The sequence below is a fragment of the Corvus moneduloides genome, chromosome 27 (assembly GCF_009650955.1).
Source record: "Corvus moneduloides isolate bCorMon1 chromosome 27, bCorMon1.pri, whole genome shotgun sequence".
NCBI lineage: Eukaryota > Metazoa > Chordata > Aves > Passeriformes > Corvidae > Corvus > Corvus moneduloides.
Window position 1 is genome coordinate 5280778 of NC_045502.1, and position 22817 is coordinate 5303594.

At 68.8% G+C, this 22817-nt stretch overlaps 2 protein-coding genes across 5 annotated transcripts; one reads left to right on the forward strand and one right to left on the reverse strand.

Annotated features, from left to right (window-relative positions):
* The first annotated feature begins 98 nt into the window (after window positions 1-98).
* Window positions 99-21200, forward strand: WDR45 (WD repeat domain 45). 4 transcript variants are annotated; one of them, XM_032092198.1, is made up of 11 exons: window positions 124-339; window positions 681-755; window positions 1402-1506; window positions 1847-1943; window positions 2479-2573; window positions 3239-3318; window positions 4174-4382; window positions 4765-4866; window positions 4944-5086; window positions 5450-5569; window positions 21172-21200. In XM_032092198.1, the coding sequence occupies exons 1-10, from the start codon at window positions 291-293 to the stop codon at window positions 5557-5559; spliced, it is 1065 nt and encodes a 354-aa protein (XP_031948089.1). In that variant the 5' UTR covers window positions 124-290; the 3' UTR covers window positions 5560-5569; window positions 21172-21200. The 4 variants fall into 4 exon arrangements, with proteins under 4 accessions (XP_031948091.1, XP_031948089.1, XP_031948088.1 ...); XM_032092197.1 differs by lacking the exon at window positions 21172-21200 and adding an exon at window positions 19364-19380; XM_032092200.1 differs by lacking the exon at window positions 21172-21200 and having other exon boundaries at window positions 99-339; window positions 5450-5604.
* Window positions 5601-22682, reverse strand: HDAC6 (histone deacetylase 6). The gene is made up of 28 exons (XM_032091816.1): window positions 22619-22682; window positions 22033-22085; window positions 21400-21507; window positions 20704-20786; window positions 20011-20080; window positions 19873-19913; window positions 19584-19629; window positions 18896-18990; window positions 18393-18470; window positions 17953-18021; window positions 17265-17361; window positions 15547-15612; window positions 14996-15043; window positions 14454-14543; window positions 13527-13630; window positions 13113-13180; window positions 12494-12734; window positions 11994-12122; window positions 11291-11459; window positions 10360-10493; window positions 10217-10285; window positions 9645-9834; window positions 9039-9188; window positions 8539-8713; window positions 7908-8149; window positions 6776-6931; window positions 6337-6465; window positions 5601-5988 (listed from the first exon to the last, which is right to left on the reverse strand). The coding sequence occupies exons 1-28, from the start codon at window positions 22680-22682 to the stop codon at window positions 5917-5919; spliced, it is 3036 nt and encodes a 1011-aa protein (XP_031947707.1). The 3' UTR covers window positions 5601-5916.
* Window positions 22683-22817: the final 135 nt, after the last annotated feature.

Below are 22817 nucleotides of genomic sequence, written 5' to 3' on the forward strand. Positions count from 1 at the left end.
CGCGTTGCCAGGCAACGGCCCCGCCCTCCCGCCGCCGCCAATCAGCGCGCGCAGCTGCCCGGCCACGCCTTAAAGGGGCGGGGCGTGGCTCACGTGACCGGAAGTTTGTCTCCGGCCGGGTGTTCTGAGGCGTCTCGATGGTTTGAGCTCCCCGCGGTCGCGGCCGGAGCGTTTGGGGGGATTTTGGGGGGGTTTTGGTGTTTTTGGCGGGATCCCGGCGGGTTTTGGGGACCCTTCGTTACCCCCTTTCTGCCCCCGAAGCGGCTCCGCTACTGCCGGCGCGTCCCGCCATGGCGCAGGCCCGGGGGGTGAACAGCCTGCGATTCAACCAGGACCAGAGTGAGTGGGGGGACCCCCAAATCCCCCCGGAACCCCCAAAACACCCCTGGGACCCCTGAAACCGCCCGGGACTCCCAAACCCCTCAGGTGTCCCCCCTCGGAGACCCCCAGAACCCCCTAATACCCCGCTGGGATCCCCCCGACCCCCGCTAGAGACCCCCAAACAGCCCCCAGGGCCCCGCGGATCGCCCCCAGACCCACCCAGCGACCCCCTGCTTCCCCCCAGGTGCCGTCCCGAGTCCCTCTGGGGACCCCCAACGCCCCCCAGGACCCCCTAAACCCCCCCAGGTACCCCCCTAAGCCCCTTGGGTGTCCCCCTCACCCCCGCCCGTGGCCCCCAGGCTGTTTCTGTGTCGCGATGGACTCGGGGGTCCGGATCTTCAACGTGGAGCCGCTGATGGAAAAGGGGCACCTGGGTGAGGGGTCCTGGGGACCTTGGGGGATCCCCCCTCCTCTGCGGGGGTCGTGGGGTGAGGGAGGGGGTGGGGGGCTTGGGGACCCCTTGGGGGTCTTTAGGTCCAGCGGAGGGGCTGGGGGGAGCTGGGGGGAGGAAGTTTGGGCTCTTTTGGGGTCTCGCGGGCCCGGGAGGGTGGGGGGGGCGCTTTGGGGGTGTTCCTAAACCTGGGGGGTGTTTGGGGGTCTCTAGACCTGAGGGTGGGGGCAGTTTTTTGGGGGGGGGGGGGGTTTGGTGGTTCCTAAATTGAGGAGAGGCTTTTGGGGGGCGTTTGGGGAGATCTTTAAGCTGGAGGTGCAGTTCTGGGGGGGCTCGGGCTGTTCTGGGGTCCCCAGGCCTAGTGGGGGGAGGGCTAAATTTTGGGGGAAGTCCTTCAGCTTTTGGGGGGGTTTCTCGTATTTGGGGGTGTTCCTCTACTTTGGGGGTCTCTGAGCTCTGGGGCAGGGTTCTGTCCAGCTTTGGGGGTGTCACTAAATTTGGGGTGTCCCCCCAGACATGGAGCAGATTGGCAGCGTTGGGCTGGGAGGGTCCCTGGGGTTGGGGGGGTCCCTCAGTTTTGGGGGGTCCCTCGGGTTTGGGGGAGTCTCCTGATTGCAGGGTGCCCCCAGACGCGGAGCAGGTCGGCAGCGTGGGGCTCGTGGAGATGCTGCACCGCTCCAACCTCCTGGCCATCGTGGGCGGGGGGAGTCACCCCAAGTTTCCCGATGCCTCAGGTGCGCCCCAAAACCAGGGGGGGCCCCAGGTGCCCTGACAGGTCCCCCAAAGCCTGGGGGGAGGCCAAGTTCCCTTGGCAGGGCTCCCCAAAACCCAGGGCTGCTCAGTTTCGAGGTCCTCCCCGACACCTCCTGGAGGGGTCCCCGATTTCGGGGCTGCCCCCGACAGCCCCCCCGGGGTCCCCAGTGTTGGGGCAGCCCCGGACCCCCCGATATGGGGTCCCCCCATCACTCCCCTGGCCCCCAGTGGCTCCCCAGTGTCAGGGTCCTCCTCTGTCACCCCCCGGCCCTGGGGGGTCCCCGATACCGGGGTGTCCCCCCTGACCCCCGGCCCCCCCAGTGCTGATCTGGGACGACGCCCGGGAGGGGAAGGACAAACTGGTGCTGGAGTTCAGCTTCCCCAAACCGGTGCTGGCCGTGCGCATGCGGCACGACAGGTACTGGGAGCACTGGGAGGGACTGGGAGCACCAGGAGGGGCCGGGAAGGGGCAGCTGGGGGGCACCGAGTGGGACTGGGGTGCTGGGGCTGGAGTTCAGCTTCCCCACACCGGTGCTGGCCATGAGTGTGTGGCACAGTGGGGGGCCTGGGAGGGACTGGGAGGGACTGGGAGCACTGAGGGGGGACTGGGAGGGACCCAAAGCTGCGCCGGCCGTGCACTTGCAGCGCGATGGGTGGGACTGGGGAGGGTAACTGGGTAAACTGGGGAGGCTGCGGTGACTGGGGCGGCACTGGCAGTGCTGGGGGTGCTGGGAGGGACTGGGGAGGACTGGGTCAATATTGGGAGGACACTGGGGGCAACTGGAAGAGACTGGGGGGGTTAACTGGTGGCACTGGGAGGGACCCACACGGCTCCTGGCCGTGCATATGCGACATGGTGGGTGCTGGGCGCTAACTGGGTAAACTGGGAGGACTGGGGGGTAGCTGGGGGTGCCCCAGCCGTGGGGGTCCCCTGAAGCCCCCCGTGCCCCCAGGCTGGTGGTGGCCCTGCAGAGCCGCCTGTACGTGTTCTCCTTCCCCCACCGCCCCACCAAGCTCTTCGAGTTTGACACCCGCGACAACCCCAAAGGTGGGGGCACCCTAAAAACGGCGGGGGACCCCAAAAACTGGGGGGGGGGGGGCAAATCTGGGGGGAAGCCTGAAGTGGGGGCACCTGAAAATTGGGGGGATCCCAAACTGGAGGGAGCCCAGACTGAGGGGAGCCTGAAACATGGGGTGGACCCCAGGAACCTGGGGGGTGCCCTAAAATCAGCAGGGACGGGTTTGAGGGTGGGAGGGACCCGGGTATCTGGGACAGAGCCCCCTCCCTGTTTTTCCTGCTGGGGGTGGTTTGGGGGGACCCCCAAAACCCCACCAAGGGGCATCCCAAAACTCAGGGATGGCCCCAAAACCCCAGAGGGACCCCAGAACCTCGGGGGGTTTGGGTAGGGGGGACCTGGGGGGGACCCAGGTGTCCAGGACAAACAACCGCCCATTCTCTTTATTGGGGGCGTTGGGAGGGACCCCAGAATCCCAAAGGGGGAACCCCAAACCTTCCCCCAGGGACTCCTCAAAGCACAGGGAGGGACCCCAGTGAATGAGGGGGAGCCTGGAACTCGGGGGGGACCCCAAAACCCTGGAGGACCCCAATACCCGGGGGGGATCCCAACGTTCTGGGGGGGATTTAGGGGGACCCCGATGTCCTGGGGGAGCTGAGGGGGCAGGGATACCCCAATGTCCGGTTCCTCCCCCCAGGGATCGTGGATCTCTGTCCCAGTTTGGAACGGGCCCTACTGGTGTTCCCGGGGCACAAGTGCGGGAGCCTCCAGCTGGTGGTGAGGGCCCTACTGGGGATACTGGGAGGGACTGGAGGGAGCTGGGCAGGGCAGAGAGGGGGACTGGGGGTCACTGGGAGGGGGCTGGAGGGGTTTGTGGAGGACTGGGGATGCTGGGAAGGACTGGGGGAACTGGACAGGAATGGAGAGGACTGGGAGGGAATGGTGAGGGGGCTGTGGTGAAACTGGGGAGCACTGGGGGTCCCTCACCCCCCTTGGCCCCACTTCACCCCAGGACCTGGGCTGCACTGGGGATACTGGGGTGCACCTGGGGGGGCACTGAGAGCTCACTGGGGAGCGCTGGGGGGTCTCTGATCCCTTCACCCCTCCTTTGCCAGGACCTGCGCTGCACTGGGGTGATACTGGGCAGCACCGGGGGTGTACTGGGCAGCACCAGGGGTGTACCGGGCAGCACTGGGGTGATACTGGGCAGCACTGGGGGTGTACTGGGCAGCACTGGGGTGATACTGAGCAGCACTGGGGTGATACTGGGCAGCACTGGGGGTGTACTGGGCAGCACTGGGGTGATACTGAGCAGCACTGGGGTGATACTGGGCGGCACCGGGGGTGTACCGGGCAGCACTGGGGTGATACTGGGCGGCACCAGGGGTGTACTGGGGAATACTGGGGTGATACTGGGCGGCACCAGGGGTGTACTGGGGAGCACTGGGGTGATACTGGGCAGCACTGGGGGTGTACTGGGGAGGACTGGGGTGATACTGGGCGGCACCGGGGCTGTACTGGGCAGCACTGGGGTGATACTGGGCGGCACCGGGGCTGTACTGGGCAGCACTGGGGTGATACTGGGCGGCTCTGGGGAAGCCCTGGGGGGTCCCTCAGCGCTGCTCCCCGCAGGACCTGGGCTCGGCCAAGCCGGGCACGTCCTCGGCGCCGGTGACCATCAACGCCCACCAGAGCGAGGTCGGCTGTGCCGCCCTGAGCCCCCCGGGGACCTTGGTGGCCTCGGCCTCGCGCAGGGGGACCCTGATCCGCCTCTTCTGCACCCAGAGCCGCGCCCGGCTCCTGGAGCTGCGCCGCGGCACCGACCCCGCCACGCTCTACTGGTGCCACTGGGGGCACTGGGAGGGACTGGGGGAGCTGGGGGGCAATGGGAACCTGCGGGTGTTCCCCTGCTCAAGCTGAGCCAGGGGAACCGACTGGGCCACACTGTACTGGTGGGACTGGGAGCACTGGGAGGGACTGGAGGTGGATCTGAGGGTTTGGGGGATCCCGCCCTGCCCGAGTTTGGGGTGCTGCCTCCCACCCCGCCCTGTTTCGGGGTTCTCCCTAAGTCTGGTTGAGCTGCTCCAGCTCACGGACCCCGTCTCGCTCTGCTGGTGGCACGGGGGGGCTGTGAGTGGATCTGAGCGTTCGGGGACCCCCGAGCAGGTTTTGGGGTGTCCCCCCCACCTCTGACGGGGTTCTGGGCTGTGTCCGCCCCCCCAGCCTGGCCTTCAGCCCCGACTGCTCCTTCCTGTGCGCGGCGAGCGACAAAGGCACCGGCCACGTCTTCGCCCTGCGGGACACACGGCTCAACCGGCGCTCGGCGTGAGTGGGGGGTCAAAGTGGGGCAGGGGGGATACCCCAGAACCCCCCGGGGCCCCCCTGACCCCCCCTGCCCCCAGGCTGGCGCGGGTGGGGAAGGTGGGCCCCGTGCTGGGCCCCTACGTGGAGTCGCAGTGGTCGCTCGCCAGCTTCACCATCCCGGCCGAGGCCCCCGGGGTCTGCGCCTTCGGGAGGGGCGGCCGCAGCCCCAGCTCCGTCATCGGTGAGTGCCCCCAGAATACCCCCGGGGGCCCAAATACTCCCTGGGAACCCCCGGTTCCCTCTCTAGGACCCCAAAATACCCCCAGGGAACCCACAACCCACCACAGACACACCCAAAGTGCCCCCAGCACCCCAGACCCCTGTGAGCCCCCAAACTCCCCTAGCTGGGATCCCAAATTTCCCCCAAAAGTCCCCTGTGACCCACCAAACACCCCCCTGCCTTTCCCGGGAAGCCCCAGGCATCCATTGAAACCCGCTGGGAGCCCCCCCAGGGACCCTCTCACCCTCCCCAACCTCCACCCTGCGCCCCTGGAGCCCCCCTGGAGCCCCCCTGGAGCCCCCTGACCCCCACGCCGCTCCCCAGCCGTGTGCGTGGACGGGACGTTCCACAAGTACGTGTTCAGCCCCGACGGGAACTGCAACCGCGAGGCCTTCGACGTCTTCCTGGACATCTGCGACGACGACGACTTCTGACCCCCCCGGGGAACCCCCAAAACCTCCCAAAACACCCCAAGTCTCGCCCGGTCTCTTTACTGGTGTCTCGGCGTAACAAAGGGGATTTATAAAACCCTCAAAAAAGGGGAGGGGGATACAAAACTGGGGTCCCCCCGCGTGCCCCGGCTGCGCCCGGGACCCCCCCCGCGGTGATGTGGGGGGGGGGAGGTGTCCCCCCCCTCTGCCCCCTGCCCCCGGCCCTGGGTCCGGCCCAGCCTTTGGCCCAGGGGGGGTTTGGGGGTCCCGGGGTGCTGGTGATTGGGGGGGGGGGGGAATGGCACGTGTGTAGCCCTTTAAGAGTGGGGGGAGGGGCGGGGTGGGGGAGGGGCGAGGGGCTCACAAGGAGGGGGTGGGGGGGTCAGTGCCGAATTTGAGGCGGTAGATGAAGGTCTTGGTGGGGAGCAGCACCTGGGGGGGTGGGGGGCGTTAGATGGGGAACATCCCCCTCCCACTCCCTGTGGTTGTGTCCAAAGTCCAAAGTGGGACTGTGCCCCCCCCATACCCTGTTCCCTGATGGTTTGCCCCATCCCCCCCCACTTCCCAGTGGTTCAACCTTGTCACCCCCACCCCAGCAGTTCAATGGTTCACCCCGATGTGTCCCCCCCACGTTCACAATGGTTTACCTGGTGTCCGTCCCCCCCTCCCCCGTTTAACAATGGTTCATTCCCGTGCCAGCTCACCCCGAACCCGCTCGGAGCCCCCGAACCCAGGGGCTGCAGGGACCCCCCAGCCCCCCCCAGGACCCCCCCGGCTCACCGGGTGGGTGACGTAGCCCCCGCAGGGGTAGCACCAGGCCGCCAGGTCCCGCAGGCTCAGCACCAGGGGGTGCCCCGAGGCCGCCCCGTGCTCCAGCATGTGCCGCCCCACGTAGCGCCCGCACAGCACCTGCGGCACGGGGCAGCGTCTGGGGGTGCCCGGGAGGGCAAGGGGGGGTGCAGGGGGCAGGTCTGGGGTGCAGGATGGGTGATCTGGGGTGCGAGGAGCGATTGGGGGTGAATGAGAGGTGTAGGGGGTGGTTTGGGATGCACGAGGTGGTTTTTGGGGGTCCAGGGAGTGGTCTGGGGGCACTTTGGGGCGCTTTAAGTGTGAATTGGGGGGGTTGGGTGCAGGAGGCGATTTCGGGGTGGTTTTGGGGTGATCTGGGGCGGGGTTCGGGGGTGTTTTTGGGGTTTCTGGGTGCTGTGGGGTCGCTGACCTGGTGGCAGCTGAGGCACAGCCAGTTCTCGCGGCGGCTCCCGCAGACCCCGCAGGGGGGGGGCAGGATGTCCCCAAGGGCCCCCCCGGCCGGGGGCGGGGCCACGGCCCCCAGGTGGGGACAGTCCAGGAGGGGCGTCACGGCGTACAGCGCCCCCTGCCGGCCCGGAGGAATGAGAGCGTGAGGGGCCGGGGGTCGCCCAAACCCCCGCCCCAAACCCATCCCCCAAACCCATCCCCCAAACCCACCCCCCAAACCCCCGCCCCAAACCCATCCCCCAAACCCATCCCCCAAACCCATCCCCCAAACTTACCCCCCAAACCCATCCCCCAAACCCACCCCCCCAAACCCCCGCCCCAAACCCATCCCCCAAACCCATCCCCCAAACCCATCTCCCAAACCCATCCCCCAAACCCATCCCCCAAACCTACCCCCCAAACCCATCCCCCAAACCCACCCCCCCAAACCCATCCCCCAAACCCATCCCCCAAACTTACCCCCCAAACCCATCCCCCAAACCCACCCCCCCAAACCCATCCCCCAAACCCATCCCCCAAACTTACCCCCCAAACCCATCCCCCAAACCCACCCCCCCAAACCCATCCCCCAAACCTACCCCCCAAACCCATCCCCCAAACCTACCCCCCAAACCCATCCCCCAAACCCACCCCCCCAAACCCCCGCCCCAAACCCATCCCCCAAACCCATCCCCCAAACCCACCCCCCCAAACCCATCCCCCAAACCCATCCCCCAAACTTACCCCCCAAACCCATCCCCCAAACCCATCCCCCAAACCCATCCCCCAAACCCACCCCCCCAAACCCACCCCCCCAAACCCATCCCCCAAACCCATCCCCCAAACTTACCCCCCAAACCCATCCCCCAAACCCACCCCCCAAACCTACCCCTGAAACCCACCCCCCAAACCCATCCCCCAAACTCACCCCCCAAACCCACCCCCCAAACCCATCCCACAAACCCCCTCCCCAAATCCATCCCACAAACCCGCGCCCCAAATCCTCTGCCCAAAACTGCCCAAAAACTCCCCTCCCCAAATCCCCCCCAAACCTCAATCCCCAACCAGCCCTTCCTTAAAAACACCCCCTCAAACCCCCCCTCCCCACCCCCCACCTCCTCCAGCTCTTCCTCCTCCTCCCAGCAGGGGGCGGCAGCGGCCGCTCCCGTGGGGGCGGGGCCTGGCAGAGGCTCCTCCCCCGGGGCCGCCTTGGCCCCGCCCCCCGGGGCGTCCCCGAGCTGCAGCGCCCCCATGCGGCGAATGGCGGCGTCCAACGGGGGAGACCCCGTGACGTCATCGGCGGCGGGTGTGACGTCATCGCTGCCTTCCCTCCTGGGGGCTGCCGGGGGGGGCTCAACTGGGGGAGGGAGGGATTGGTTGGGGGGAGTTTGGGGGCTCCCTGAGGGTCCCCCAGGGGGGATGGGGCTGGGGGGCCCCTGGGGGTCCCCTGGGTCCTGTTTTGGTGTCCGAGGGTCCCTGCAGGGGTGGGTCCGGTTTGGGGTTCTGGGGAGGGGCTCATGTCAGAGTTTGGGGGTCCCAGGGGGTGTTCGGGGGTTCTGGGCTGAGGATTGGGGGCGGGGGGGGGGGTCCTGGTGATCCCCGTGGGTCTGGGATGGGGTTTGGGGATCCCGGGGGGGTGTTGGGGGTCCCAGGGGGGCCTCACTGTGCAGAAACTCCAGGACCCCCGGTGTGGGTTTGGGGGTCGCAGCGCAGTGGGGCCGGGGACGCTCTGGGGAGGGGTCTCACCCCGGGGCAGCCGCAGGCAGCTCCAGCAGCCCCGCTGGGCTCGCAGGGTGCGGCTCAGGGCCCTCAGCGCCGCGGGCTGGGGGGTGCCCGGGGGGGGCAGCGAGGGGGGGTCCCCGAGCAGGACCCCCAGGCACTGCCCCACCCCCTCCGCCGTCACCCCCAGGTTGTACCCGCCCTGCGAGACCCCCAGCGTCAGAGACCCCCGGCCCCCCACGGGGACCCCTCCAGAAAGGGACCCATCCCCCCGAGGGACCCCCGGACCCCCCCACCCCCAAACCCCGAACAGGCCCCCCCCACTCCCTCCCAGCTCCCCCACCCCTCACTGAGACCCCCAGGCCTCCCCCCGACCCCCCAACCCCTAAATTGGCCCCCCCAGGATCCTCCCATCTCCCCAGAGACCCCCCCAGGGCCTCTCCAACCCCTCATTGGGACCCCCAGACCCCCCCCGGATCCCCAGAGAGCCCCCAAACCCCCCCCCAAACGCCCCCCCGGCCCCTCACCTCGAGCACGAGCACGAGCCGCCCCCCCGCCAGCCCCCCCAGCAGATGGGTCATGAGGCCGAAGGTCTGGGGGGACACCAGGCACCCCCCCAGGGGGTCCCCCCGGCCCGCGTCGAACCCGGCCGACACCAGCACCAGCTCCGGCCCGAACTGGGGGGGCCATGAGGTCGGGGGGGGTAAAGGGGGCAGGAATGGCCCCCCCCACCCCCCAAAATCCAATGGCTCCAAATGGGGGACACAGACCCCCCCCAAAAGGAGCCAGAGCCCCCCGAAGTGTCACAACTCCTCTCATGGGACCCAGCCCCCAAAATGAACCCAAGACCCCCCCCAAAAAGCATCCCCTGAAAAGCCCAGCCCCCCCCAAAACAGATCCAGACTCCCCCAAACGAACCCAGACCCCCCCAAAGCATCACAGCCCCCCCAAGGAACCCCCCAAAACAGGGACCGAACCCCCCTGAAACGGACCCAGATCCCCGCAAAACAAACCCAGACCCCCCTCCCCAAAGGGACCCAGCCCCCCCAAAGGCTCCCACCCCTCCCACAGAGAGACCCAGCCCCCAAAACGGCCCCAGCCCCCCCCGGAGCCCCCCAGGACCCCCCCCTCACCTGGCAGGCCACGGGCAGCACCAGCCGGGTCAGGGCCGCCAGGTACTCGGGGTCCCCCACGCGGGGCCCCCCCCACCCCACGTTCAGGGTGAAGCCGGTGCCGGGACCCCTCCCCCGGCGCCGCGGGGACCCCCCGGCCCCCCCCGGGAAGAAGGAGCCGTCGTGGCGGTGCAGGGACACGTACAGGACACTGGGGGGGGGCCGGGGGGGGTCAGGGACCCCAAAATCCCCTCAGGAGCCCAAACCCACCCCAGAGCAGCCGTGGGACAACTCCCAGGCATCCCAACCCCACCCCGGACCCCAAAATCCCCCGGGATGCTAAAACAACCCAAAGCACCCCAACCTCCCCCCAGCACCCCAAAATCCCCCTCCTCAGCCCTACAGGGACCCCAAAGCCCCCAGCACCCCTTGGAGCCCTTCCCCAGCATCCCAAGCGCACCCCACACCCCCAGAGCCCCCTCCCCAGGACCCCCACCACCCCCAAAATCCCCCCCAGCACCCCTGGGACCCCCCTGAGACCCCCAGACCCCTCGAACCCGCCCAGCACCCCAAACGCCCCCAGGCCCCCCCACCTGGGGTCCTCCTCGAAGATCTCCTGGGTGCCGTTGCCGTGGTGAACGTCCCAGTCCAGGATCAGCACCCTGGGGGGCACAGGGGGTGTTGGGGGGAGGGGGTGGGCGCCCCGGGGGGTCCCCGCAGCCCCGGCCCCCCGTACCTGAGGGGGGTCCCGGCCAGGCGCTGGGCGTGGCGCGCGGCCACCCCCACGTTGTTGAAGAGGCAGAAGCCCCCGGCAGAGCCCGGGCGGGCATGGTGGCCGGGGGGACGCAGCACGGCCAGGGCCGAGCGCACCTGGGGGGGCACGGTGGGGTCAGGGGGCACCGGCACCCCCGAACCCCAGAGAGACCCCTAAAACCCCAGAGAGACCCCCAAACCCCGCTGGGACCTCCCAAACGCCACAGAGACCCCCCCAAACCCTGCCAGGACCCCCCAAAACCCCAATACCCCATGGAGACGCCCAGATTCCATTGGGACTCCCTAAATCCAGAAACCCTCCCCCACAAGCGTCACGAGACCCCAAAACCAAAGAGATCCCCAAACCCCACGGAGACACCCCCTAACTCCACTGTGACCCCCGAACCCCACAGAGACACCCCCTACTCCTCTGGGACTCCCAAACTCTGTAGAGACCCCTTCAACCCCACAGAAAGCCCCCAACCCCTAAAAGCTGCCCCAACCCCACAGTCCCCAAACCCCAGCAGGACCAGGGGAGCCCAGCACGGCTCACACCCCCGCAGCCCCGGTGCCCCGGTGCCCCCGGTGCCCACCTGCCCGCCCAGCACAGCTCACAGCCCCGCACCCCCGTACCCCCGGTGCCCCCGGTGCCCCCGGTGCCCACCTGCCCGCCCAGCACAGCTCACAGCCCCGCACCCCCGCACCCCCGGTGCCCCCGGTGCCCACCTGCCCGCCCAGCACGGCTCACAGCCCCGCACCCCCGGTGCCCCCGGTGCCCACCTGCCCGCCCAGCACAGCTCACACCCCCGCACCCCCGTACCCCCGGTGCCCCCGGTGCCCACCTGCCCGCCCAGCACGGCTCACAGCCCCGCACCCCCGGTGCCCCCGGTGCCCCCGGTGCCCCCGGTGCCCACCTGCCCGCCCAGCACGGCCCCCGCGGCGGCGCAGGCCCCCCCCGCGGCCAGGCGGGCGCAGCTGTACGAGCGGGGGCACAGGTAGAGGCTGTTGTAGCGCTGCGACAGCGTCCGCAGCTCCCGCGGGGACAGCGCCGGCGTCCGGGACAGCGTCCGCACGTGGGCCCGGCTGGGGGGCACGCGTCAGGGACCGACCCCCGGAGCACCCCAAACACCCCGAGCTCCCCGGTCAGGGATCCCCGAGCACCCACCCACCCCGAGCTCCTTCGGCAGGGACCCCCGGAGCACCCCAAACGCCCCGAGCTCCCCGGTCAGGGAACCCCAAATCCCTCCCCTCAGGGAGCCGCCTGAGCTCCCCTGCAGCTCCTGGGCCCAAATCCCCCTCTCAGGGACACCCCAAACCCCGCCCACCGGGGACCCCTCAGACAAGAACCCCCCAAACTTCCCCATCAGGGACCCCTCCCCAGAACTCCCCCGAGCCCCCACCCCCAGGCCCTCCCTGTTCCCCACCCCCATGGCAACCCCCAAAAACCCCCCCCAGGACACCCCCATGCAGCCCCACCCCATGGGACCCTCCCGACCCCAGGACCCCTCCTCATCCTCCCCACCCCACAGAACCCCCATCACCGGGACCCCCTCAGAACCCCCCCGGACCCCCCACCCCACAGGACCCCTCCCCACCCCCCATTTGCCCCCCCCTCACGTGTGGCAGGCACGGAGCTCTCGGGGGGTCGCGGGCCGGGGGGGCACCCGGAGGCAGCGCTGGGCCAGCCCCAGCTCCTGCAGCCGCTGCAGCACCCGCGACAGGCGCTGCGGGGACTCGGGGTGCTGGCTGCGAGACACCCCAAAATCACCCCAAATCACACCAAATCACACCAAACCACCCCAAAATCACCCCAAATCCACCCCAAATCACCCCAAATCACACCAAACCACCCCAAAACACACCAAGTCATCCCAAAACCACCCCAAATCCACCCTGGGACAGGCGCTGCGGGGACGTGGGGTGCTGGTTGCAAGACACCCCAAACCACCCCAAACCACCCAAATCACCCCAAAACCACCCCAAATCCCCCCCAGGACAGGCGCTGTGGGGACACGGGGTGCTGGCTACGAGACACCCCAAACCACCCCAAATGCACCCCAAATCACCCCAAAACCACCCCAGAACTGGCCAGGCCAGGCCCCGGGTGCCCCCCTCACCTGTCCCAGGTGTTCCTGTGCTCCTCCATGCGGGGGTCATAGACCAGCCCCACCCGGGGTCGCGTCGGTGCCTCCGGGGGGGGCTCTGGGGGGGTCTCTGGGGGGTTCCCATCCCCCTCCAGCTCCTCGTTCTCCTCCTCCTCATTCTCTTCCTCCCCTGCTTCCACCTCTACTTCTTCCTCCTCCTCTTCTTCCTCCTCCTCCTCGTTCTCTTCCTCCTCTTCTTCCTCCTCCTCGATCTCTGTGCAGGGGGAGCACCTCAGGGGGGGCACCCAAAATATGCTCCCACCCAACTTTGGGGCTCCCCAAGGAGATTTTGGGGGTCCCTGAGGGGGTTTCAGGGGGATTGGGGGGTCCCCAAGGGAATTTGGGGGTCCCTGAGGGACTTCTGGGGGTGTCTGGTGGGGGTTGGGGTGTCTGGGGGGTTTTGGGGTGTCTGGGGGGTCCCTGAGAGGGGCCAGGATGTGGCGAGCCAAGATGGCGGCATAGCAACCAAGATGGCGCCTTAGCAACCGGGCCCAGTGCGTCCCCCAAAGCCTCCGCTCAGTTTTTGGGGGGTTCAAAGGGCCCCCTATCGCGATTTCAGGGTGTCCCCCCGGATTTCGGGGTCCCCCCTCACCGATGCTCTGCAGACAGCCCCAGTACTGCTGGTGGACGCTCAGGGTGCGGGCAATGCTGGCCAGGCCGCTGGGGGAAAACTGAGGTGTTGGGAGACTGGGGGCACCCCGAAATGGCTCCCAGCACCTCCATGACTCCCCCCAAGCTCTCAGCCCCCTTGAATCTCCCCAAAATCCCCGCCAAGGGCCCCCAAATGCTCCCCAAAATCCCCTCCAGCTCCCAAAACACCCCCACCATCCCCAACAGCTCCCCAAGGCTGAGCCCCTCCAACCCCACCACCTGCCCTCCCCAAACACCACCCCAGCCCCCCCAAACCCACCCAGGGCTCCCCCAGCACCTCGAAACACCCCAAAATCCCCCTCAATCTCCTCCAGCCCCCCTCATCCTCCCCTTTAAACCCCTCAAGCCCCCTCACCTGGGGGTGGGGCTGATGGGCCCGAGGGGGTCCCCAGGGTCCCCCAGCAGTGTCCGCAGGACGGCCCCCACCCCCCCCGGGGATGCCCCCAAGTCCGGCCCCCCCTGTGGAGAGGGGGGTCAGGGGGAGCCTCACGGAGCCCTACGGACCCCCAGGACGGTCCATACGGCCCCTGCGGCCCCCCAAACATGGCCCCCCCAAAACAGCCCCTACAGCCCCCCCAAACGACCCCTGGAACCCCCTGCAGCCCCCCCAAACCCCCACAGCCCGAACAGCCCCGAAACAGCCGCTACAGAGCACCCCAGTGACCCCCAGAGCCCCAAACCCCCCTACAACCCCCAACGGCCCCACAGCCCCTGGCACCCCCATAGCCCCCCGGCCTCCACAGCCCCACAGAACCACCCGGAACTCCCCTCGACGGCCACCCCCAGGTACCCCCATAACCCCCCCGCAGACCCCCACAGCCCCCAGCCTCATAACCCCCCCACAGCCCCACAGAACCACCCGGAACTCCCCTCGACGGCCACCCCCAGGTACCCCCATAGCCCCCCCACAGCCCCACAGACCCACTGACCCCACAGCCTCATAACCCCCCCACAGCCCCACAGAACCACCTGGAACTCCCCTCGACGGCCACCCCCAGGTGCCCCCCAGCCCCCCCACAGCCCCACAGAGCCCCACAGCCCCATAACCCCCCCACAGACCCCCACAGCCCCACAGACCCCACAGGCTCATAACCCCCCCACAGCCCCACAGCCCCACAGCCCCCAGCCCCATAACTCCCCCACAGAGCCCCACAGCCCCACAGCCCCCAGCCCCATAACTCCCCCAGAGAGCCCCACAGCCCCCCAGAGCCCCACAGCCCCCCCAGACCCCAGCCCCATAACCCCCCCACAGAGCCCCCCAGCCCCCCCAGCCCCCCCTCACCTGCAGCAGCAGCAGCAGCCGCCCCCTGCCCAGGGCCATGAGCAGGTGGGTCAGGAGAGCAAACCCGGCAGGGGAGACCCCCAGAGACCCCTACAGAGGGGGGAGGGGGCTTAGGAACCTCCCAGAAACGCCTATAGAGCCCCAGAGATCCCCAATAGTGCCCTACAGACACTCACAGCCCCCTATAGAGCCGCCCCCCCCCCAGGGACCTCTCAGAGACCCCCCAGACCTCCCCTAGGGCCCTACAGACACCGGGGGGGCTCTGAGACCCCCAGAGACCCCCACAAAGCCCCAGAGACCCCTCTGGAGCCCCACAGATCTCAGGGGCACCAGGGGGCTTCGAGACACCCAAAAATCCCTCAAAGACCCCCCCACACCTCCCAGAGTACCCTACAGATGCTGGGGGGCTCAGAGCCCCCCAGAGCTCCCCCCAGCCCACCCACACCCCCACAGCCCCCCAGCACCCCCCAGAGCCCCCCAGCACCCCCCAGCACCCCCCAGAGCCCCCCACAACCCCCCAAAGCCCCCCAGAGCCCCCGTACCCCCAAATCCTCAAGTGAAGCCTTGACCAGGACGAGCTGGGGCTGGAACTGAGGGGCCACAGTGGGGTCACAGTGGGATCCCCCAAACACCCGTAGGGACCCCAAACCCCCAGCCAAGGACCCCAAACCCCATCCAAGTACCTCCAAACCCCCACCCAGGCACCCCAAACCCCCAGCCAGGGACCCGAAACCCCATCCAAGTACCCCCAAACCCCCACTCAAGGACCCCAAACCCCACAGGGACCCCCAAAATTCCACAGGAATCCCTAAAACATGCTTGGGACCCCAAAATCCCAGAGGAACCCTGAAACACCTCCAGGGACCCCAAACCCCCACCCAGGGACCCCCAAATCCCTTTGGGACCCCCAACTGCCCACCTCAAACCCCCCTGGACCCCCCCAGCCCCTCTCCAGAGAGCCCTGAAGCTCTCCCTGGGAGCCCCCCGCGAACCCCAACGCCCCCCAAGGACCCCCAACTCCCCCCATCCCCTGCGGGACCGTCCCGGGCCCCCCAAAGCCCCCCAAAGCCCCCCAGAGCCCCCCGGACCCCACCTGGAAGGCGATGGGCAGCAGGACGTGGAAGGCGGCGGCCACGTAATCGCCATCGGTGACACCGGGCTGGGGGCAACCCACAGATCCTGGGGACCCCATGGACCCCCAGGAACCCCTACAGAGCCCTACAGCCCCCCTATGGACCCTGCAGAGCTCGGGGACCCTACAGAGCCCCAACGGACCCTGCAGAGCTCGGGGACCCTACAGAGCCCTACAGAGCCCCTACGGACCCTGCACAGCTCGGAGACCCTACAGAGCCCTACAGAGCTCCTACGGACCCTGCACAGCTCGGGGACCCTACAGAGTCCCTACGGACCCTGCAGAGCTCGGGGACCCTACAGAGCCCTACAGCCCCCCTACGGACCCTGCACAGCTCGGGGACCCTACAGAGCCCTACAGAGCCCCTACGGACCCTGCACAGCTCGGGGACCCTACAGAGCCCTACAGAGCCCCTACGGACCCTGCACAGCTCGGGGACCCTACAGAGCCCTACAGAGCCCCTACAGACCCTGCACAGCTCGGGGACCCTACAGAGCCCTACAGAGCCCCTACGGACCCTGCACAGCTCGGGGACCCTACAGGCCCCCCCGGCTCCTACAGACACCCCACAGCCCCCCTGCTCCCGGCAGACCCCACACCCCTCCTGCAGCTCCCCTAGAGAGCCCCTATGGCCCCCCAGCCCCTACTGGAGCCTTCTACGTGCCCCCATAGCCCCCAGACCCCCCCATAGCCCCTGACCCCTTAACCCAGCCCCTATAGCCACCCCCTGTACCCATCCCCCACAGCCCCCATCCCCCACAGCCCCCATCCCCCCGTACCTGCTCCCAGCACAGCTCCACGCTGAACCCCTCCCCACTTCCCGTATCCCCTATACCCATCCCCTATACCCATTCCTTATATCCCCTATATCCATGCCCCGTACCCATGTCCTATATCCATCCTCTATACTCACATCCTATATTCCTCCCTTATGCCCATCCCCTATATCCATCCGTTATGTCCACCCCCTATACCCACCCTCTATATCCATCCGCTATACCCAAGCCATTCCTTATATCCCCTATATCCATGTTCCATACCGATTCTTTGTATTCCCTATATCTGTCCCCTATATCCATCCCCTATACCCGTCCCATCCCTTATATTCCCTGTATCCATGCCCTATACCGAGTCCTTATACTTCCTATATCCATCCTCTATATCCACCCCCTATACCCATCCCCTATGTTCGCTCTATACCCATGCTCTATACCCATGTCCTATAACCCCGTACCTGTTCCCACTGCAGCTGCACGCTAAACCCCTCCCCAGTTCCTGTATCCCCTCTACCCACCCTCTATATCCACTGCCTATGTCCATGCCCTATATCCATCCTCCATATTCATGTTCTACATCCACGTTTTATGTCCATCTTCGATATCCAGTCTCTACGCCCATCCCCTATATCCATCCCCTATAGCCCCGTACCTGTTCCCACTGCAGCTCCACGCTGAATCCCTCCCCACTTCCTGTATCCTATATCCCCTATATCCCCCATCCCTTATATCGCCTATATCCCCTATATCCCCCCTCCCCTATATCCCCCCTCCCCTATATCCCCCATCCCCCATATCCCCCATCCCCTATATCCCCTATATCCCCCCTCCCCTATACCCCCCCTCCCCTATACCCCCCCTCCCCTATATCCCCTATATCCCCCCTCCCCTACAGCCCCGTACCTGCTCCCACTGCAGCTCCACGCTGAACCCCTCCCCGGGGCCGTGGCCGGGGCTGGGGGGGGGGTCCCGGCCCCGCTGCGCCCCGAAATACAGGACACTGGGGGGAGGGGATGTGGGGGCTGGGGGGGCACACCCCACACCCCCCACCACGGCCCCCAGTACGGCCCAGAGCCCCCCCAGTATGGACCAGAGCCCCCCCAGTATGGACCAGTAACCCCAGTATGGCACAGGGCCCACCGGTGCCCCACAGGCTGGCCCAGTGCCCCCCCCAGTGTGGCCCAAGGCCTCCCCAGTGCCTCCCAGTATGGCCCGGGGGCCTCCAGTGTGGCCCAAGGCCTCCCCAGTGCCTCCCAGTATGGCCCAGGGCCCCCCAGTACAGCCCAGCACCCCCAGTATGGCCCCCCCAGTCCAGCCCAGCACCCCTGGTAAAGCACCAGTCCAGACCAGAACCTCCCAGTCTGACCCAGTTCATCCCAGTGCTCCCCAGTCCAGCCCAACGGCCCCCAGTGTCCCCAGTATGGCCCCCAGTGTCCCCAGTATGGCCCCCAGTCTATTCCAGTGCCCTCCAGAACCCCTCAATGCCCCCAGTATGGCCCCCAGTGTCCCCAGTATGGTCCCCAGTGCTCCCAGTGTCCCCAGCATGGTCCCCAGTGCCCCCAGTATGGCCCCCAGTGCTCCCAGTGCCCACCTGGGATCATCCTCGAACAGCCGAGGGAGGCTCCGGCCGGGCCGGGGGCTCCAATCCACGATCAGGACACTGGGGGGGGGGTCGGGGGGTGGGACCCCAAATCCCCCCCAAAACACCCCAAAAGGGGCCCCGGGCACTGGGACCCCCCCCCAAACACCCCCAAACCCCCAAAGGGCCCCCAGGGGCTTTGGCCCACCCACCCCAAAAGGAGACCCCAGGGGCTGGGCCGCCCCCACAGAGGAACCCGGAGACCTGAGACCCCCCCAACACCCCCCACCCCAAAAAGGACCCGGAGACCTGAGACCCCCCCACCCCCAAAACGGACCCGTGGGGGGCCCCCCAAAAGGGACCCTGGGAGCTGCAGACCCCCAAAGCCCCCCAGAAATTCCTCCCAGCCCCCCCAAACCAGCCCCGCCCCCCCCGTTGGGTGCCCCCCTCACCGCTGCACCCCGAGCTGCTTCTGGGCCACCCGGGCGGCCACGGCCGCGGGTTCGGGGGGGTCCTGGGGGTCCTGGGGGCTGGGGGGGGGCAGAGAAATGGAAGAGAGCCCTACAGATCCCTATAGACATCTACAGACCCCCCCAAGCCCCTGCAGAGCCCTACGGACCCCACAGGCGCTCACGGAAACACAGAACCCCATAAAGCCCCATAGAGCCCCAAAGAACCCCTAAACCCCCCCCAACCCCCACAGACCCCACAGGCACCCCCCAACCCCCACAGACCCCACAGGCACCCCCCCAACCCCCACAGACCCCACAGGCACCCCCCAGCCCCCAAACCCGCCCAGACCCCCCTTTTGGATCCCTCCAAACACCCCCCAAACCCCAGAGCCCCCCTGGACCCCCCTGAGCCCCCCCAGACCCTTTTACCTCCCTGATCCCCCCATAACCCTTCCTTGCCCCCCCTTTTGGTCCCCCCGTACCCCATTTCTGCCCCCCCGTACCTGATCAGGGCCACCCCATTGCGCAGGGCCCCCCCCAGGACCTGCTCCAGCAGCGCCAGCGCGGCCCCCACGGCCCAGCGGGGCCCCGACCCCCCCTGTGGGCACCCCAAAATCAGGGAGGGCCCCAGAACCCCCGGGGGGACCCCCAAAATGGGGGAGGGGGCCAAAAATCCCCCGGGGGGGGGGGAAACCCCCATAAAGGGGACCCGAAACGCCCAGGGAAAACCCCAAAACCCTCATGGGAGAATCCAAGGGGTTGGGGGGAGCTCTGAACACCGGATAGACCCCAAAACCCCCACGGGAGGAATCTGGAACCAGGGGGAACCCCAAAACCCCGGGGGGACCCCAAAACCGCTATGGAAAGGACTCAGTGCCAGGGGGACCCCAAAACCCCATGGAGCAACCCCCAGAACGCCTCGGGGAAACCCTAAAACTCCCATGGACCCCGGTACCCAGGGGGACCCCAAAACCCCCAGGGGAACCCCAACCCCCCCCCACAGGGGACCCCAAACCCCTCATAGGGAGCCCAAACCCCTCACTGGGAGCCCCGGGTGTCCGGGAAGGCACCCCAAACCCTCCCCCCGGGGTCACAAGGGTTTGGGGACCCCCCGACACCCCCTGGGGACACCTCCCCCCCCCAAGGATCCCCCCAGACCCCCGCGGGACCCCAAGAGCGGGGGGTGCTCACCGGGGCGGGGCCGTCGGGGGGCTCCAGCTGCGCCACGAACGAGGGGCTGGGGAACCCCAAAACCGCCCTCAGGGGCCGGCCTGGGGAGCCCAGAGCCCCCCAAAACCCTGGGGGACCCCCAGGGCTCCCATTCCCCCCCCAAACCCCACAGAGACTCCCCAAAATCCACAGGGATTCCCCCCAAATCTCTGAGAGACTCCCCCTCCCCACCCCGTGTCTCCCCTAAATCCACCCCAGAGCCCCCTCAGGGCCCCCCCAAATCACTCCAAGCCCCCCCAGATCCCCCCACCTGTGCACCAGCAGCAGCTCCTCGTCAGTGGCCGGGCGGCACTGGGGGGAAGGGGGGGCGTCAGGGGGGTCCCCGAAATCCGGGGGGGGGTCCCCAAAATGGGGGAGGGACCCCAAAATGGGGGGGGGGGGGTCTCACCTGCACACGGACACAGCGCTGGACCAGCCCCTCCAGCGCTGCCCAGAGCGGGGCCGGACCCCCGGGGGGGCTGTGAGGGGGACCCCGAGAGTCAGGGGGGACCCCAAAAACCCCGGGGGGACCCCAAAACTCCGGGGGACCCCGAGAGTCAGGGGGGACCCCAAAAACCCCGGGGGGACCCCAAAACTCCGGGGGACCCCGAGAGTCAGGGGGGACCCCAAAAACCCCGGGGGGACCCCAAAACTCCGGGGGACCCTGAGAGTCAGGGGGGACCCCAAAAACCCCGGGGGGACCCCAAAACTCCGGGGGGACCCCGAGAGTCAGGGGGGACTCCCAAGTTTGGGGGTTCCCAGGTGCCCAGGACAGATCCCCCCTCCTGCTCCCTCCCCTGCGGGGACCCCAAAATCCAGGAGAAAACCCCAAAAACCCCACGGGGACCCTGACATTTGGGGTGAGGGGGAATGTGGGGGGTGGGAGGGACTCGGGGTGTCCAAGACCTCCCACCCCAATATTGAGGGGGGACCCCAAAATGGGGGAGAGGTCGTTTGGGGGTGGGAGAAAGGGGGGCTTGGGGGGAGGGGAACTGGGGCAGGGGGAATTTTGGGGGGGGATTTCAGGAAGGAGGAGTTCAGGGGGGTTTGGGGAGGGGGCGTTTGGTGCACGGGAATTTGGGGGGCTCAGGGGGGTCCGTACCGGCCGTCCCCGCCATCGCCTCCGTTCCCTCCATCGCTGACCAGTCCGGTCCCGGTGGGAGCTGCAGCCTCCGCCCCCAAATCCTGCCCGGGGGGGGCACGGGGGGGTCTGGGGGGTCCTGGGACACCCCGAGCCCCCCAGGGCCGGCCCGGCCTCCAGGAGCGCCCCCCACCCCAAAGGGACCGGGACACCCCCAAAGGGACCCAAGTGTGGGGTGACCCCAGAGCCCCCCCCAGGGCACCGGGGGTCCCGCACCCCCCGCCCCGCAAAGGGGCCCCGAGCTGGAGCCGCCCCCAGCCCCTCTGCCCACCCCGGGAAGGACCCCGGCGCTGGGCTGAGCCCCCACCGGCCCCCGGTACCGGGAGTGCCCCACAGGGCCCCCAGGAACCCCCAAACCCCCCCATTTTTGGGGTCCCCCCCCCCCGTTACCAGCTGCTGCATCCCTGCCCCACACCCCCCATATCCCAAACCCCCCCAGGAACCCCCAAACCCCCCCATTTTTGGGGTCCCCCCCGTTACCAGCTGCTGCATCCCTGCCCCACACCCCCCATATCCCAAACCCCCCCAGGCCCCCCCAGCCCCCCATTTTTGGGGTCCCCCCCGTTACCAGCTGCTGCATCCCTGCCCCACACCCCCCATGTCCCAAACCCCCCAGGAACCCCCAAACCCCCCCATTTTTGGAGTCCCCCCCGTTACCAGCTGCTGCAGCTCCGCCTCCAGCCCCGCCCTCCGGCCCCGCGCGCGCCCGCGCCGCCGCGCCTGGCACAGCGCCCCCTGCTGGGGGAGCCGCCGCCCCGCGCGGCCCTGGGCGGGGCCGGGGTAAGCCACGCCCACCCGGTAAGGCCACGCCCACCCGGTAAAAGCCACGCCCCACCCGGTAAAAGCCACGCCCCACCGACCACACCCTTTCAAACTCCGCCCACGGTGAAAGCACACCCGGGAGCCCCGCCCACACCGAACCCCGCCCACACCGAACCCCGCCCACCCACGGCCGGGAACACGCGAGACACGCCCCGCCCCGGCCCCGCCCCCACGGGAACCCTCTGTTAGAAGGGGCGGAGCCCGGGTGGCCACGCCCCCTTGGGCCCCGCCCACTCAACGGAGACCACGCCCACCACCGCTCGACCTGCGCTGACCCCGGTGCTTGGGCGGGGCCGGGCGAGCCCCGCCCCTCCGGAGCCCCGCCCCCTTGAAGCACCGGGACCCCTCCCCATTTCAGGGGCGGCGCCGCACAAACCGGGCGGTGCCTCCGGCCACGCCCCCGCCCCGCGGCCACGCCCATCCGGCCCCGCCCCGGCCCCGCCCTCCTGCTGGCCCCGCCCCTCTCACCATGGCAGCCGGGGGGGCTCTAGCGGCGCGCGGGGGGGGGCATCGCGGGGGGCCTGGGGGGGACACGGGTTAGGGGGACACGGGGCGGGACACGGGGGCGGCAGCGGGGCCGGGGGCGAGCGGGGCCGGGGGGGGCGGGTGGGAAACAAACGGGGCTGGTGGGGGGGATAAGAATGGGAGCCGGGAGCTCCATGGGCCCGGGGGGCTCCATGGGCCGAGGAGGGCACGGGGGGCTCCTGAGGGGTTCCGGGGGTCCTGGGGGGTCCCGGGAGGTGTCTGGGAGGTCCCAAAAGGGCTCGGGGGGTCCCGGGCGGGGCCCGGAGCGGCCTCGCTCACCTGCAGCCCCGCGCGACGCTGGCGCCGGGCGCGCGGTGATGACGTCAAGGGCGGGCGGGCGGCCCTGGAGCGAGGCTGGGGGCGCGGCTTGGCCGTGTCTGGGGCGTGGCCTCACGCGCCGCGGGGCGGGGCTTAACGGGGCGGGGCTTAACGGGGCGGGGCTTAACGGGGCGGGGTCTAAACGAGGGGCGGGGCCGCGCAGCCCCCGAGCGGTCCCTTCCGTACGGGCCGCCATGTTGGCTGCGCTCACGGGGCCGCCATGTTGGCTGCGCCATGGGGGCCGCCATGTTGGCTGCGCTCCCGGGGGCCGCCATGTTGGCACCAACTATATGTTGTCCATGGCGGGGGGGCACCTTTTAATCAGGACTTTCGTGGTTCCACCCAAAACGCCGCCCCCACCTCGCAGGGGGAGCACGACCCCCCCCACTCCCACCCTCCCCCCCCCAGCG

Excerpts from the sequence above, each read along its gene's own strand:
- WDR45 (XM_032092200.1), top strand. The coding sequence starts at position 291 with ATGGCGCAGGCCCGGGGGGTGAACAGCCTGCGATTCAACCAGGACCAG. Across the intron at positions 1,507-1,846 it reads CAAGTTTCCCGATGCCTCAG|TGCTGATCTGGGACGACGCC; the intron begins GTGCGCCCCAAA and ends CGGCCCCCCCAG. Across the intron at positions 5,087-5,449 it reads CAGCCCCAGCTCCGTCATCG|CCGTGTGCGTGGACGGGACG; the intron begins GTGAGTGCCCCC and ends GCCGCTCCCCAG.
- HDAC6 (XM_032091816.1), bottom strand. The coding sequence starts at position 22,682 with ATGGCGGCCCCCGGGAGCGCAGCCAACATGGCGGCCCCCATGGCGCAG. Across the intron at positions 19,630-19,872 it reads GAGCTGCTGCTGGTGCACAG|CCCCTCGTTCGTGGCGCAGC; the intron begins GTGGGGGGATCT and ends GGGGTTCCCCAG. Across the intron at positions 18,022-18,392 it reads AAGCAGCTCGGGGTGCAGCG|TGTCCTGATCGTGGATTGGA; the intron begins GTGAGGGGGGCA and ends CCCCCCCCCCAG.